At 33.9% G+C, this 17,931-nt stretch overlaps 1 protein-coding gene and 1 long non-coding RNA gene across 11 annotated transcripts; one reads left to right on the forward strand and one right to left on the reverse strand.

The window, feature by feature from the left end:
• Positions 1 to 502: 502 nt before the first annotated feature.
• Positions 503 to 17,911, reverse strand: LOC116129294 (zinc finger BED domain-containing protein RICESLEEPER 2-like). 7 transcript variants are annotated; one of them, XM_031415036.1, is made up of 7 exons: positions 17,669 to 17,911; positions 17,204 to 17,276; positions 17,039 to 17,108; positions 14,787 to 16,370; positions 10,261 to 10,470; positions 10,035 to 10,148; positions 8,856 to 9,076 (listed from the first exon to the last, which is right to left on the reverse strand). In XM_031415036.1, the coding sequence occupies exons 4-6, from the start codon at positions 15,729 to 15,731 to the stop codon at positions 10,086 to 10,088; spliced, it is 1,218 nt and encodes a 405-aa protein (XP_031270896.1). In that variant the 5' UTR covers positions 15,732 to 16,370; positions 17,039 to 17,108; positions 17,204 to 17,276; positions 17,669 to 17,911; the 3' UTR covers positions 8,856 to 9,076; positions 10,035 to 10,085. The 7 variants fall into 7 exon arrangements, with proteins under 7 accessions (XP_031270900.1, XP_031270902.1, XP_031270899.1 ...); XM_031415037.1 differs by having other exon boundaries at positions 14,787 to 16,379; XM_031415040.1 differs by lacking the exons at positions 8,856 to 9,076; positions 10,035 to 10,148; positions 10,261 to 10,470; ... (2 more) ...; positions 17,204 to 17,276; positions 17,669 to 17,911 and adding exons at positions 503 to 737; positions 881 to 933; positions 1,697 to 1,818; ... (1 more) ...; positions 11,087 to 11,156; positions 11,245 to 11,345.
• On the forward strand, positions 4,998 to 8,407 carry LOC116129295. Of its 4 annotated transcripts, none has more exons than XR_004127888.1 (6): positions 4,998 to 5,133; positions 5,214 to 6,741; positions 6,817 to 6,927; positions 7,036 to 7,156; positions 8,045 to 8,124; positions 8,259 to 8,407. It is a non-coding gene; the product is annotated as an uncharacterized LOC116129295 (long non-coding RNA). The 4 variants fall into 4 exon arrangements; XR_004127887.1 differs by having other exon boundaries at positions 5,214 to 6,585; positions 6,682 to 6,741; positions 6,817 to 7,156; XR_004127886.1 differs by having other exon boundaries at positions 5,214 to 5,569; positions 6,344 to 6,741; positions 6,817 to 7,156.
• Positions 17,912 to 17,931: the final 20 nt, after the last annotated feature.

Below are 17,931 nucleotides of genomic sequence, written 5' to 3' on the forward strand. Positions count from 1 at the left end.
TAAAATATCGAACTTTCAAGGGCATTCTAGTTTTTTCACTATTACCAAACAGAAATCACTAACAATACATAACTGTAGGTATCTATTTGTTGTTTCAAAACCTTTTAGGTACCACTTTATCATTACGGCAAACCTTGGGTATGTGTAAGTCGTTCGACCTAATTTAAAATTTTTGTTTCCTTTTCTACCTCATAAGTTCTAATTTTATTTTTGAAATAATTAAGATAAAATGAGTTTGATAAATAACATATACCAATTATTTTTTTGGGTTTATTTTAACCTATTTTATTGTTTCAATTTTTTTTTTTATATTTGATTGATATATTAAATGAAGATAAAATATAAATAAAAAGAAGCGTATATATAAAACAAGGATTGAGAAAGTATAACATGAGTAGAAGAATGAGGGATCTATAACATCACTTATAACGGTTATGGTATGATGGTAATTATAGGATGATCAATCTAAACGTCGTGACAAACTAATATATAAGATTAGATATTAGAGATAAAATTTACCGAATATCTCTGCATAGGAGTAGCAAAATTTAACATATAACCATTCATTCAACTACATCAATCTAGCAGCAAATATAATAAATTGACTCCCCATGAATGAGTTCTGATGTTTAGTACATACTGCAATCTTAACCAGGCTGTGTGACGTTCTTGCTCAAAAGCTTCCATATATAAGGGTCATGTGAAAATGGATATTGGAGGTCCAAAACAGCATCAACCTGCATGAATGTTGGTCTACATTACATACCAGAACTGGTAACATTAAATGTTATGCCAGATTATACACAAAGATAGCAAAATAAAACAGATTGCTCTTACATTACTATTTCATCCACATACTCCAACGTTTATCAAAGTTTACCTTTCAAATTTGCTTGAGACTACCCTAGAAGCAGCATATCAAATCAGAGAGACCTTGCAACAAGAGAAGATAAATTTGCTTGAGACTACACTAGAAGCAACATATCAAATCAGCCCCAGAAGCAAATACATGGGATTCCAGTTAATTGACAAGAAAAATGTTCTCAACTTTTGAACCTAAGTGATTAAAGGCATCAGCAAAAAGTAAAAACGCTTGACCCTACCCAGTACCCACCATCTATCCACCATCTATATTCATTGTACATCTCGAATTCAGATCCTAGAAGCAAATACAGGCTTCCTAACCAATAGAACAGGCAAAATATTCTCAAACAATTAAATATAATTCATAAAAGAACTCGGCCAACAAAAAACTTACAATTGTGGTTAGACACTTAGATTTTCTGAATATTGGAAACCCATGCATCAGACAGTTCCATATCATTTGCAAAAAATATTTATACAACAAAGTAAATGCAACTCCTGATAAGATTAATACACTTTATGCGAAATAAACAACACCACAAACCAGAAAGGTGCAAGTTGCCAAGTGGTATTTTTTATTCAAAAACAATACAAAACAGAATGTTTACTAGTATTTTCATTCTGTGAAGGTTTTATATTTAACTTTGCCACTGTCAAATCATGGTTTCATTTCTCACAGTCTCTCATCCCCAGTTTCAGGTAATTTGCTACTCCCTTCACTTGTTTCCCGGATATGATAATAAAAAACATGCTCTTGATTAAGAAAACCACCTCAGAAGTAAGTCATTTGCATGAATCCAAAAGAATTTGGGAGAAATGAAGTTAGAGTTACCTGTTAGCAGAATCTATCTGCAATTCTGCATTATCAGCAGCACTATGACCAAGGCAGGATCAAACTGTCTTCTGAATTTCATCAAATGAAGGGATAGGAAGTATAATCTCCTCTAGTTCTTCCTAAAATACAAAAAGGAAAAAAAAAAGTTTAAATTAAACTAAAATAAAAGTAACTACTAAATAAAAGGGCCAAAATACTATAATAATTTTAATAAATGGAACTTACTTTGTTTATTTTCTTCACTCCATTGAGATTGCGACGCCAATCACCTCCACATAGTAACATTTGCACTGTTTCTTGAGACAATGAAGCTCGATAATCATCAATAACTCTACTTCCAGCACTATAAGTATCTTCGGAAGCCACTGTGGTGATAGGAATGACTAGTATATCACAAGCCATCATAGATAAGATAGGATACTCCAAATTGTTTGCCTCCCACCACTTTAAAGCATCAAATGCATTTGGATCCCCTTTACATCTATGACATCCCTCTTCCAGATAACAATCTAATTCAGATTTTTGTGCCCTCAGAAACTGCGCAAATTCTGACCAACCAGAAGATTCATCTATCACATTTACCCCACCAATCAGATCGGTTTCAACAATATGGTCATCAATAGAAGATTGATTTTCAACCACATATTCCCCATAAAGCTCAGATAAGGCCTCTTGAACTCTTAGAATATTTTCTCGTGCTTCATGCTTAGGATACATTTTAGAGAAGCAAAAGTCGATCACCTTCATTTTGCACCTAGGATCCAAGACAGCTGCTATAGCCATCAACAAATTACATTCTTCCCAATACTTATCAAACTTGTCTTTCATCTTCTTCACCATGTCTTGAATAAATTCATTTTCATCTTGTGACTTTTTATCCAACAATACTTTCACCCGACAAACTTCGATAAGAAATACATTTGAAGTTGGATAGTCACTCCCAGAGATGATATTAGTGGTAGAATTGAAAACTTTTAAAATTTCACAAACTTTCTCTACTTTCTCCCAATCTTCTAGGTTTGGCCAAAAATTATAATGCGGCTCTCTTTCTTTGAATCTTGCAAACACCTCTTTGAACTTCAGAGCAGTTGCCAACATCTCATAAGTAGAAGTCCACCTCGTTCTACAATCAAGAATGAGCTTTCGATAAGGCAACTGCAACTGTTGCACAATCTCCGAGAAAATGATAAGTTTGCCCTCCGTAAGCTTGATATATAAAACACTATCATAGATGTCTTCAATGATGTCCTTAATTTGAGGAAGACAATCTTGAACCATAAGATTTAAGATGTGCACAACATCGAGCATGAAACAATTTACCTCCACAAAGAAGCTTCCTGTTTATTGAAATTTTTTCCTTCAGAATCCTGATTGCCACATCACTAGTTGAAGAATTATCAACTGAGATCGCGTAGACCTTATTTTCAATTCTCCATTCCTTTAAACAGTTGTAAATGGAATCAACAATTTGGACACCACCGTGAGGATGAGGTATATGAACAAAGTTGAGAACACGTTTCGTCAACCTCCAATTACTATCTACAAAATGCCCTGTCAGAACCATGTACTCAATATTCAGATTACTTGAATTCCATAAATCTGTCGTCAAGCTAATTTTACTAACATTCCTCAACAAAGTCTTCAACTTCTTTTTTTCCATCTCATACAATTTCACACAATCATTTTTATTAGTATCGCATGATATTTTTTCCCATTGTGGCATGCAATAACTTTGCAGATTGTTAAAACCCTCATCCTCTACAATTGTAAATGGATGCTCATGCATAAGCACCCATTGTGCAACTAGTTCTCTCATCTTCACCATATCGAAACTGTCACTTATAACAGAAAATGTTTTAACATTGCTTGCACTTCCATCAGTATCAATTGTGTCAACAGTGTAAGGTGAAATTGTATCATCCAACATTAGTTGATCTTCAGATGATTCTTCCATTAGATTACCAAAACTGCATAAGCTAAATAAAGAATTTATGAGAACTACAACAAGAGTAGATAAATGGAATCTATGGTAAACCTTGAAAAAAATTTTGTCAACTTGGATCGTAAAATTTATTATCATATCTCATATAGACATATTATATCATATAAACGACTCCCATATCTTAATTTATTTGAAGTAAATCCAACCCTTTAATCTAAATCGACCCATTCTAATAATTCAACATTATCATCTGGCACACATAAATTCTCTACAAAATTATAGAACAAACACATAAAAAAAAAATATATATATAAATAAATAAATGGTAACTATTAACTTTTTATAATATGCAGACACACACGCGCAGAAATGCAGGTGGTCTCCCGACAGACAATTGTTTCCAAAACCTGGATATTGAATGGAAGGCATAAGGCTCATATCAAAATTTAAATCAAACTATTAACTTTTCAATAATCAAGATCTTGAAATTGATAGATGAAAGATTGATGAATTTACAAGTCAGTAAGAGAACTGATATTGAATAAAGCACTCGAGATTTCACCAGTTAAGTTGTTGAAACTCAAATCCCTCCAAAATAAAGATGAATCGTTGATTAAAACCAAGAAATTAGTGGCAGTGCAGTTGAGATTTTGTTTCTAATATCAACTTGGTCATTAACTGTTGGTATTCTCCAATGTCATAAGCAATCTACATATAAAAAATACCCAAACAACAATAATACATAAAAATACCCAAACTACAATAATACATTCAGAATACCCTCATCTAGTTTTCACCAAGCATGTTCAGTCATTTAATTTACAGTTTCCAAACTAAAGCCACAAGTTGGTAAGAGAGTTTTACCTCAATCCTCAGTCTGCAGTTTTGTAGCTGTAGGTCTTTGCTTTCTTTCTAGTTGCAAAATTACTGAAATGAAACACTAGCATTATCAATTAAACCCAAAAAATATCAAAGCCCCAAAACAATAACAACCCTTGGGTTTTATTTCAAGAAATTTACCTCTCAAAGGTTTGGGGTTTCAAAAATCCACTGATATTCACGGATTTAGAAGAGTGCTTCGCTGATTTACCTCTCAAAGGTTGGGGGTTTCGATTTATGGTTCAATATGTTATAGGTATTGGAGATTTTAAGGTAAAAGTTGGATGAAGCCAACGATTTTCAATAGATTTTTCCGAATGAAGATGATTAAGTGAAGCGATTAGGGTATTTTGTTTGAGAGAGTAGGCTGGAAGAGTTGAAATGTTGTGTCGGCTGTCTAATGCTGGTGTTTGGTTCGTAAACCTAACAGCACAAATAAAATGTCGTAAACCTAACAGTAATATGTCGAGCTCGAGGGCTCGAACTCGACTCGACAGGCGAGCTACTCGAGCTCGAGTCGAGCCCGGGCTCGACTCGACTCGACTCGTTTGCATCCCTCTCTTGCCATAAGATTTGGTGTTCGCTCATCGATTTGGTTGACTTGCCTGCAAGTGTAAGTTTTCACTGGTTCGAATATTGATAATTTGATTATCTATTCTGAAACAGTGAGTAACTTTGTTGTTTGATTTTTAGGTTTAATAATTAAGCATGACAAAGCAGGAAATCAAGAATGGAGGAGAAGAAATGTTGATCGACCGTCCTGACCAAGAACCTGTTATTCCTGACGGCTTCAATTCTAACCATCCTTATGCACTCACAGGCACGCACAAACTAGTGGTTATTTCATCTGTGATCATTCCACTTAATTGTTTGATGGGAAGCATCCAGGTTGCGACAACTCCTACTTCGGCCAAAAAGAATTTTCTTTCACTCTGGATAATGATACTTATCTGAGTTTCCAGTCTTTCAATGGTGCATCTGAGCTGGAAAATGCAATCAAAGAAAAGTGTCCATTTAAAATATATATACGGCCTATATACACTATAGATGTAAGATCTTGTTGTTTCTCATAACTTTTAATTATAGCGTTTCTTTAACATTTTCTTTTGTTTTCGTACTGACAATGTATCTGTCTTAAGGAACTAAGGAACTAGTTTGCTGTTTATTAGTTCATGTAGGCAACATGAAACTAAGTGAGCATGAATACATAAGCCCTATAACAGTTACTATTTATTTGGAAAGTTATAGGGTTTCCATATTAAGAAGGGGCACAATGCCAGGAAGTTACTCTCATTATCAATGAAATATCTACTATTTCAGCCTTTTATCTTTTGATATCCTCGGTAGGTCCTGCTGTGCTATCATTATTTTGTTTTAGGTGGAGCTCAAATTTTTGTCATACATAAGCCTCAAATTTGAGCCTCTTATCTTTTGTCTTACATAAGCCCTCAATTTTTTTTTAGGTGCATGTGATGTATAATGCAGACTGTAGTATTGTGATAAAAGTAATAAATTTGAGTTCAAAATTTACATATAATGGAAGTCTTATTGGTTCATGTATCATACAGTACATATGCTCCATTTATTGCCACATTGTCCAGTTGCTGGAGCTTCATAGCTATAGTTAAATTGCATATGCAGTGATATTGAAGAACTAAAGCAGATTTGATCTCTTTATTTTGCATCTTTATGTTTTATTATGGGCTAGGTTCACAATGCTCATGTACATTAGCATGTGTATTATATATGAGCATAGATGCATGGTTGAAAGTAATATGACGTATTCTCGATTTTGACACTGCCCATTGAATTTTATGGTACAGATGGTTTTTGTTTTAGTCATATTCTTTGGGTGTACAATGGGTGTCTTGGTGTTCATTGTTAGGTTTGTGATGGGGTTTGTGATGGAAAAGCGAGAAGGTAATTCGATAAAGAGTTGAATTATGTTTTCTTTTACTCACATATATGTGTCATGAGGCAAAGAAAGTTCAATTGTACTGCCATCACTCTATGGGTTGACAAATGAACAGAGAGGAGCTACTGATGACTATTTCATGTATACAAGGTGCTGTATCCTGTTCTGGGATAAAGTTGGAATTGTGGGAGACTTTTGTTAGCATTAAGTTTAATTGAAGTTGTATATTTTGCAATATGTTCACAGCAATGAAAATAGTAATAAGATGTTTTCTCTGCCGGGTCCTGCACTTCATTCTTTCCCAGTGTAAGTGTCGATACATATTATGGTTTTCTTATTTTGCTCCATTGTTTAATCTACTAAGACACCCTAGCTCTGCAGATCATATACTGACGTTCTAAGGGAATTCTTTGAGGAAAAACTGCTTTCAAGTCTACAAATATTTTCAAGTGAGGAAAGATAAGAGAAGATTCTAAGCATGATTCCTGATGAGTGTGTACTGCAGATAATATATTCTTTTTGCCCCAACCCCCTTTTCTCTTACATGGAAAGGTCTGCCATTTCCTTTAATAACTGATGCTTTATAACTTATGTTTGCAGCTGTTACTTCTGAGCTTCAAGGGAAGTGGCTGGAGAATAGGCGATCCCCCAATGACATCAATTTTGGTTTGTTTCTCGGTGGGAGCAACTAAAGCATATGCTGCAATCAGGAAAATAAAAGGTTGAATTGCCACATGTGACACAAGTGTTGATATTAATTTTTTTTTTTTTTTTTTTCTGGTTGTTTGGACCTGCCTTCAACATGCTTTCCATGAGTAATAGAAGAAAATTAACTTGTACCTGGAGTGACCATAAGTTCAAGATACGGTAAATCAGAATTGACCAAAAGAAACTTATGAACATAAATAAGAATCTTTTACAATTGCACTTTCACATCTTGAAAATTAGGAGTTCATGCATCATCATGTGGCTGTCTGGGAAATTATTGTATACTTAATATAACAGGCTTTGATCTCGCAAATTAACAGAATATGAAATTGTTTTTACTTTGTTCACTATTGTGTTTGCGTATACCTACCCTAGGCTTGATATGGAGGTTTGTTCATCACGTGTCCTTTCTTTTCTTTTCTCTCCTGGCTTCAACACTCACTGTCAGTTATACACTTGCAAAAATATGTATGTTACTCTTCAGGTTGGACTCATCTGTGTATATGTGTTAGGTATCAAAACACATGAACCATTTATTGAAAGCTCCATTTTTTGTACTTCTAAAAACATGTCAGTGCCCTAAAATGTTATCATAGATTTCAGTGGGTATGTATTTTCAGATTTTTTTGACCAAATTCATAGTTATAGTCGTAAAATATATGAAGAACTTTATATTGTTTTTGATAATTTTGAACTTTCTGAATGTAATTATGAAAATGCGGCCATATTGTGATTCATCTTGGGCAGTCAAATAATTTTAGGAGTGAGAGTTGTGATTTTGTTGTCAGATCCACCCAACTCTTTTCAAGGAAAAGCTGCTGGACTGTCAGTTTTCCATGTACGCAACATGGAATTTGTTTTTCTTGTAGCATTAATTCTTAAATGTTTTGCTTGGTGGCAGAATGGGAGAAAACCACACTTGGGAAATCAATCATGTTTTTCAGATCATCATTCTTGCAGCCTCTGCTAAAATCTTGAAAGGTAAATTACTCAATGACAATAAACTCAATTATTCTTTTGTTGAAACAATATATCGTTAGATAAAGAAAGCAAATAAGCTAGCAAGAATTCAAGAAAAATACAGAATTTAACTTTGTAATTCATGGTTGTTGCAGGAGGAGATTCAAAGTTTCTACAATGCTAAACTACAGCTAACTAAGAATTCTGAGTTGGTAGTGCTTTCAACATTTCACGTTTCTCTAGATTAATTTACCATCTCGTGTACTTTTACTATTACTTTAAAATTTATATTTCCTTTTCTACATCATAAACCCTAATTTTATTTTGAAATAATCAAAGATAAAATGAGTTTTATCAATAACATATAATTTGGGTTTATTTTATCATATGTTACTCTTTCAAATATTCAATTAATTTGCACATTTGCAAAATTTATAAGTTTTTTATTTTTTATATTTTTGTATACTTTATTGATATATTAAATGGAGATAAAATATAAATAAAAAGAAGAGTATATATAAAACAAGGATCGAGAAAGTATAACATGAGTAGTAAAAATATAAAGGCAAGGATTATTTTGTAAATGGATAGAGTTTATTTAATCATTTAGTTATGTTTAAAAAAATTAATAGGGTTAATTTAAAAAAAAAAAAAAAAAAAAAGGATTTACTAAGATAAATTATGAGGGATCTATAACATCACTGTGGTTTTGATAAACTTATATAAAATAAGCACTTACATAAAAGATTAGAGATAGTAGAGATAAAATTATGGAATATCTCTTCGTACGAGTAGCAAAATTTAACATATAACCATGCATTCAACTACATCAATCTAGCAGCAAATATAATAAACCGAGTCCCCATGAATGAGCTCTCATGTTAGTACATACTGCATGAAGTTCTTGCTCAAGCTTTCCATATATAAGGGTCATGAAAACTGATATTGGAGCTCCAAAACAAACAGCATCAACCTGCATAAATGAACACAAATGCACATTGTATGAGACATTTCTCATTGCAACATAGTAATATTGGTCTACATTACATACCAGAACTGATATCATTCAATGTTATGCCAGATTATACACAGAGATAGCAAAATAATACAGATTGCATTTACATTACTGTTTCATCCACATACTCAAACCTTTATCAAAGTTTACCTCTATAGATACATCTTATAAACAGAACATAAGGACCAGAGAGCCTTGCAACAAGAGAAGTTATCAAATCAGTCCCAGAAGCAAATACATGGGATTCCAATTAATTGACAAGAAAAATGTTCTCAACTTTTGAACCTAAGTGATTAAAGGCATCAGCAAAAAAGAAAAATCTCTTGACACTACCCACCATCTATATTCATTGTACATCTCGAAGTCAGATCCTAGAAGCAAACACAGGCTTCATAACCAATAGAACAGGCAAAATATTCTCAAACAATTATATCTAATTCAAAAAAGAACTCAGCCAACAAAAAACTTGCAACTGTGGTTAGATTGTTGAATATTGGTAACCCATGCATCAGACAGTTCCATATCATTTGCCAACCATAATCAAATTGCAGAAAAAATTTTAAACAACCAAGTAAATGCAACTCCTGATAAAATTAATACACTTTATGGCAAATACACAGCAATACAAAACATAAAGGTGCAAGTTTCTAAGTGGTACATTTTATTCAAAGTAATCAAAAACAGAATGTTTACTAGTATCTTCATTCTGTGAAGGTTTTATATTTAACTCTGCCAGTGTCAAATCATGGTTTCATTTCTCACAATCTCTCATCCCCAGTTTCAGGTAATTTGCTACTCCCTTCACTTGTTTCCCGGATATGATAATAAAAAACATGTCTTGATTAAGAAAACCACCTCAGAAATACGTCATTTGCATGAATCCAAGAGAATTTGGGAGAAATGAAGTTAGAGTTACCTGTTAGCAGAACCTATTTGCACTATCAGCAGCAATACGACCAAGGCAGGATCAAACAGTCTTCTGAATTTCATCAAGTGAAGGGATAGGAAGTATCATCTCCTCTAGTTCTTCCTAAAATACAAAAAGGAAAAAAAAAAAAAAAAGTTTAAGTTAAACTAACATAAAAGTAACTACTAAATAAAAGGGTCAAAATACTTTTATAATTTTAATAAATGGAATTTACTTCGTTTATTTTCTTCACTCCATTGAGATTGCGACACCAATCACCTCCACATAGTAACATTTGCACTGTTTCTTGAGACAATGAAGCTCGATAATCATCAATAACTCTACTTCCTGCACTATAAGTATCCGTGGAAGCCACCGTGGTGATAGGAATGGCTAGTATATCACGAGCCATCATAGATAAGATAGGATACTCCAAATTGTACGCCTTCCACCCCATTAATAGGATCAGCTGCTCCATAAATTCTCTACAAAATTATAGAACAAACACATAAAAAAAAAATATATATATAAATAAATAAATGGAAAATTAACTTTTTTAAATCAGACACACCGCGCAGAAATGCAGTGGTCTCCCGACAGACAAGTGTTTCCAAAACCTGGATTTGAATGGAAGGCATAAGGCTCATATCAAAATTTAAATCAAACTATTAACTTTTCAATAATCAGATCTTGAAATTGATAGATGAAAGATTGATGAATTTACAGTCAGTAAGAGGACTGATATTGAATAAAGCACTCGAGATTTCACCAGTAAGTTGTTGAAACTCAATCCCTCCAAAATAAGATAATCGTTGATTAAAACCAAGAAATTAGTGGCAGTGCAGTTGAGATTTGTTTCTAATATCAACTTGGTCATTAACTGTTGGTATCTCCAATGTCATAAGGAATCTACATATAAAAAATACCCAAACAACAATAATATAAAAATACCCAAACTACAATAATACATTCAGAATACCTCATCCAGTTTTCACCAAGCATGTTCAATCATTTAATTTACAGTTTCCAACTAAAGCCACAAGTTGGTAAGAGAGTTTTACCTCAATCCTCAGTCTGCAGTTTTGTAGCTATAGCCTGTAGGTCTTTGCTTTCTTTCTAGTTGCAAAATTACTGAATGAACACTAGCATTATCAATTAAACCCACAAATATCAAATCCCAAAACAATAACAACCCTGGGTTTTATTTCAAGAAATTTACCTCTCAAAGGTTTGGGGTTTCAAAAATCCACTGATATTCACGGATTTAGAAGAGTGCTTCGCTGATTTACCTCTCAAGGTTGGGGGTTTCGATTTATGGTTCATAAGTTTAGGTATTGGAGATTTTAAGGTAAAAGTTGGATGAAGCCAACGATTTTCAATAAGTTTTCCGATGAAGATGATTAAGTGAAGCGATTAGGGTATTTTGTTTGAGAGAGTAGGCTGGAAGGGTTGAAATGTTGTGTCGGCTGTCTAATGCTGGTGTTTGGTTCGTAAACCTAACAGCACAAAAAATGTCGTAAACCTAACAGTAATATGTCGAGCTCGAGGGCTCGAACTCGACTCGACAGGCGAGCTACTCGACTCGAGTCGAGCCCGGCCTCGACTCGACTCGACTCGTTGCATCCTCTCTTGCCATAAGATTTGGTGTTCGCTCATCGATTTGGTTGACTTGCCTGCAAGTGTAAGTTTTCACTGGTTCGAATATTGATAATTGATTATCTATTCTGAAACAGTGATACTTTGTGTTTTGATTTTTAGGTTTAATTAAGCATGACAAAGCAGGAAATCAAGAATGGGAGAAGAAAATGTTGATCGACCGTCCTGACCAAGAACCTGTTATTCCTGACGGCTTCAATTCTAACCATCCTTATGCACTCACAGGCACGCACAAACTAGTGGTTATTTCATCTGTGATCATTCCACTTAATTGTTTGATGGGAAGCATCCAGGTTGCGACAACTCCTACTTCGGCCAAAAAAGATTTTCTTTCACTCTGGATAATGACTATCTGAGTTTCCAGTCTTTCAATGGTGCATCTGAGCTGGAAATGCAATCAAAGAAAAGTGTCCATTTAAAATATATATACGGCCTATATACACTATAGATGTAAGATCTTGTTGTTTCTCAAACTTTAATTATAGCGTTTCTTTACATTTTCTTTTGTTTTCGTACTGACAATGTATCTGTCTTAAGGAACTAAGGAACTAGTTTGCTGTTTATTAGTTCATGTAGGCAACATGAAACTAAGTGAGCATGAATACATAAGCCCTAACAGTTACTATTTATTTGGAAAGTTATAGGGTTTCCATATTAAGAAGGGGCACAATGCCAGGAAGTACCTCTTATCAATGAAATATCTACTATTCAGCCTTTTATCTTTTGATATCCTCGTAGGTCCTGCTGTGCTATCATTATTTTGTTTTAGGTGGAGCTCAAATTTTTGTCATACATAAGCCTCAATTTGAGCCTCTTATCTTTTGTCTTACATAAGCCCTCAATTTTTTTTTAGGTGCATGTGATGTATAATGCAGACTGTAGTATTGTGATAAAAGTAATAAATTTGAGTTCAAATTTACATATAAGGAAGTCTTATTGGTTCATATCATACAGTACATATGCTCCATTTATTGCCACATTGTCCAGTTGCTGGAGCTTCATAGCTATAGTTAAATTGCATATGCAGTGATATTGAAGAACTAAAGCAGATTTGATCTCTTTATTGCATCTTTATGTTTTATTATGGGCTAGGTTCACAATGCTCATGTACATTAGCATGTGTAATATAATGAGCATAGATGCATGGTTGAAAGTAATATGACGATTTCTCGATTTTGACACTGCCCATTGAATTTTATGGTACAGATGGTTTTTGTTTTAGTCATATTCTTTGGGTGTACAATGGTGTCTTGGTTCATTGTTAGGTTTGTGATGGGTTTGTGATGGAAAAGCGAGAAGGTAATTCGATAAGAGTTATTATGTTTTCTTTTACTCACATATATGTGTCATGAGGCAAGAAAGTTCAATTGTACTGCCATCACTCTATGGGTTGACAAATGAACAGAGAGGAGCTACTGATGACTATTTCATGTATACAAGGTGCTTATCCTGTTCTGATAAAGTTGAATTGTGGGAGACTTTTGTTAGCATTAAGTTTAATTGAAGTTGTATATTTTGCAATATGTTCACAGCAATGAAAATAGTAATAAGATGTTTTCTCTGCCGGTCCTGCACTTCATCTTTCCAGTGTAAGTGTCGATACATATTATGGTTTTCTTATTTTGCTCCATTGTTAATCTACTAAGACACCCTAGCTCTGCAGATCATATACTGACGTTCTAAGGGAATTCTTTGAGGAAAAAAACTGCTTTCAAGTCTACAAATATTTTCAAGTGAGAAAGATAAAGAAGATTCTAAGCATGATTCCTGATGAGTGTGTACTGCAGATAATATATTCTTTTTGCCCAACCCCTTTTCTCTTACATGGAAAGTTCTGCCATTTCCTTTAATAACTGATGCTTATAACTTATGTTTGCAGCTGTTACTTCTGAGCTTCAAGGAGTGGCTGGAGAATAGGCGATCCCCCAATGACATCATTTTGGTTTGTTTCTCTGGGGAGCAACTAAAGCATATGCTGCAATCAGGAAAATAAAGGTTGAATTGCCACATGTGACACAAGTGTTGATATAATTTTTTTTTTTTTTTTTTTCTGGTTGTTGGACCTGCCTTCAACATGCTTTCCATGAGTAATAGAAGAAAATTACTTGTACCTGGAGTGACCATAAGTTCAAATACGGTAAATCAGAATTGACCAAAGAAACTTATGAACATAAATAAAATCTTTTACAATTGCACTTTCACATCTTGAAAATTAGAGTTCATGCATCATCATGTGCTGTCTGGGAAATTATTGTATACTTAATAAACGCTTTGATCTCGCAAATTAACAGAATATGAAATTGTTTTTACTTGTTTCACTATTGTTTTTGCGTATACCTACCCTAGGCTTGTATGGAGGTTGTTCATCACGTGTCCTTTCTTTCTTTCTTTTCTCCTGGCTTCAACACTCACTGTCCAGTTATACACTTCAAAAATTGTATGTTACTCTTCAGGTTGGACTCATCTGTGTATATTGTTAGGTATCAAAAACACTGAACCATTTATTGAAAGCTCCATTTTTTGTACTTCTAAAAACATGTCAGTGCCCTAAAATGTTATCATAGATTCATGGGGTATGTATTTTCAGATTTTTTTGACCAAATTCATAGTTATAGTCGTAAATATATGAAGAACTTTATATTGTTTTTGATAATTTTGAACTTTCTGAATGTAATTATGAAAATCGGCCATATTGTGATTCATCTTGGGCAGTCAAATAATTTTAGGAGTGAGAGTTGTGATTTTGTTGTCAGATCCACCCAACTCTTTTCAAGGAAAAGCTGCTGGACGTGTCAGTTTTTCCTGTCCAAAAAAAGTTTAAGTTAAACTAACATAAAAGTAACTACTAAATAAAAAGGTCAAAATACTTTTATAATTTTAATAAATGGAATTTACTTCGTTTATTTTCTTCACTCCATTGAGATTGCGACACCAATCACCTCCACATAGTAACATTTGCACTGTTTCTTGAGACAATGAAGCTCGATAATCATCAATAACTCTACTTCCTGCACTATAAGTATCCGTGGAAGCCACCGTGGTGATAGGAATGGCTAGTATATCACGAGCCATCATAGATAAGATAGGATACTCCAAATTGTACGCCTTCCACCACTTTAAAGCATCAAATGCATTTGGATCCCCCTTACATCTATGACATCCCTCTTCCAGATAACAATCTAATTCAGATTTTTGTGCTCTCAGAAATTGCGCAAATTCTGACCAACCAGAAGATTCATCTTCTACATTCACCCCACCAATCACTTCGGTTTCAATAGTATGGTCATTACTAGAAGATTGATTTTCAGCCACATATTCCCCATAAAGCTCATATAAGACCTCTTGAACTCTCATAATATTTTCTTGTGCTTCATGCTCATGATACATTTTAGAGAAACAAAAGTCAATCACCCTCATTTTGCACCTAGGATCCAAGACAGCAGTTACAGCTATAAACAAATTACATTCCTCCCAATACTTATCAAACTTGTCTTTCATCTTTTTCACCATGTCTCGAATAAATTCATTTTCATCTTGTGACTTTTTATCCAACAACACTTTCACCCGACAAACTTCAATAAGAAATAAATTTGGAGTTGGATAGTCACTCCCAGAGATGATATTAGTAGCTGAATTGAAAACTTTCAAAATTTCACAAACTTTATCTACTTTCTCCCAATCTTCTAGGTTTGGCCAAAAATTATAATGCGGCTCTCTTTCTTTGAATCTTGCAAACACTTCCTTGAACTTAAGTGCAGTTGCCAACATCTCATAAGTAGAAGTCCACCTTGTTCTACAATCAAGAATGAGCTTTCGGTAAGGCAATTGCAGTTGTTGCACAATCTCCGAGAAAATGTTAAGTTTGCCCTCCGTAAGCTTGATATATAAAACACTATCATAGATGTCTTCAATGATGTACTTAATTTGAGGAAGACAATCTTGAACCATAAGATTTAAGATGTGTGCACAACACCGAACATGAAACAATTTACCTCCATAAAGGAGCTTCCTGTTTATTGAAAATTTTTCCTTCAGAATCCTGATTGCCATATCATTAGCTGAAGAATTATCAACTGAGATCGCGTAGACCTTATTTTCAATTCCCCATTCCTTCAAACAGTTATAAATGGAATCAACAATCTGAACACCATCTTAAGGATGAGGTATACGAACAAAGTTTAGAACACGTTTCGTCAACCTCCAATTACTATCTACAAAGTGCCCTGTCAGAACCATGTAATAGATTTTCAATCTACTTGAATTCCATAAATCTGTCGTCAAGCTAATTTTACTGACATTCCTCAACAAAGTCTTCAAGTTCTTCTTTTCCCTCTCATACAGCTTCACACAATCATTTTTATTAGTATCGCATGATATTTTTTCCCATTGTGGCATACAATAACTTTGCAGATTGTTAAAACCCTCATCCTCCACAATTGTAAATGGATGCTCATGCATAAGCACCCATTGTGCAACTTGTTCCCTCATCTTATCGAAACTGTCACCTATAACAGAAATTGTCTTAACTCTTTTTCTCCTTTGAAATGGATTATCATCACCCTCTTCAGTTTGCTCACCACTAGCATCACTCCCACTTCCATCACTATCTGTTGTGTCCTCAATGTAAGGTGAAATTGTATCATCCAACATTAGTTGGTTTTCAGATGATTCTCCCATAGATTACCAAAACTGCATAAGCTAAATAAAGAATTTATGAGAACTACAATAATAATAGATAAATGTTATCTATGGTAAACCTTGAAAAAAATTTTGTCAACTTGGATCGTAAAATTTATTATCATATCTCATATAGACATGTTATATCGAATAAACGACTCCCATATGCAACATTATCATATCTCAATTTATTTGAAGTAAATCCAACCCTTTAATCAAAATGGACCCATTCTAATAATTCAATCAAATCAATGTCATTGAAATTTTGGTTAGTTTGACTGATAGAATAAAATAAATGATGCAATGATGTTCAACTAACCAACATCAATATTAATGCAAAGCCATGTAAATAGTGAAGGAATCATGTTTTAGGGACAAGGAGCCACAATCCCCCTAATCTTCCGAAATACCATTATTATATCTAATTCTACCTCCCTCAATGTAAGTTCAATACAAAAAATTCAACATTGGTACGTAACACTATATCTTCCTTTGTTCTTGTCAATCTATTTCTCACACCAACATTCATCTGGCACACACATAAATCCTCTACATAATTACAGAACTAGATAACACAAAAAAAAAAAAAAAAAATGTAGCATTTATCATAGACTTGTTATAATATGCAGACAAACACACACGGACAAAAATGCAGTCATATATATTCAACAAAGGCTTACATGGTTTGAAGATTTTTGCTTTTTGGCTCGGAAGGTTTCCCAACAGAGAACAGACAATTCTTACCGAAACCTGGATATTGAATGGAAGGCATAAGGCTCATATCACTATTAACTTTTCAATAATCAAGATTTTGAAATTGAAAGATGAAAGATTGATGAATTTACAAGTAAGAGACTTGATCTGAATAAAGTATTATGAGATTTCACTTCACCAATTAAGTTGTTGAAACTCAAGTCCCTGCAAAATAAAGATGAATCGTTGATTAAAACCAAGAAATTAATGGCAGTGCAGTTGAGATTTTGTTTCTAATATCAACTTAGTCATTGTGGGTATTCTCCAATGTCATAAGGAATATTACGGGTGATAAAAGCATTTCTCAGGGATCTACTTTAAAAAAATACCCAAACTACAATAATGCATGAGAATACCCTAACTACAATAATGCATACAGAATACCCTCATCCAGTTTTCACCAACCATGTTCAATCCTTTGATTAACAGTTTCCAAACTAAAACCACAATTTGGCAAGAGAGTTTTACCACAATTTGAAACACTATCAATTAAACCCCAAAAAATATCAAAACCCAAAAACAATAACAGCCCTTGGGTTTTATTTCAAGAAATTTACCTCTTAAAGGTTGGGGGTTTCGAAAATCCACTGATATTCACGGATTTAGAAGAGTGCTTCACTGATTTACCTCTCAAGGCTTGGGGGCTTCGATTTAGGATTCAATAGGTTATGGGTATTGGAGATTCTAAGGTAAAAGTTGGATGAAGCCTTCAATAGATTTTTCCGAATGAAGATGATTAAGTGAAGCGATTAGGGTATTTTGTCTGAGAGAGTAGTCTGGAAGAGTTAAAATGTTGTGTCGGCTGTCTATTGTTGGTGTT

This window comes from Pistacia vera, unplaced genomic scaffold (genome assembly GCF_008641045.1).
Source record: "Pistacia vera cultivar Batoury unplaced genomic scaffold, PisVer_v2 Contig210, whole genome shotgun sequence".
In the NCBI taxonomy this organism is placed as follows: Eukaryota; Viridiplantae; Streptophyta; class Magnoliopsida; order Sapindales; family Anacardiaceae; genus Pistacia; species Pistacia vera.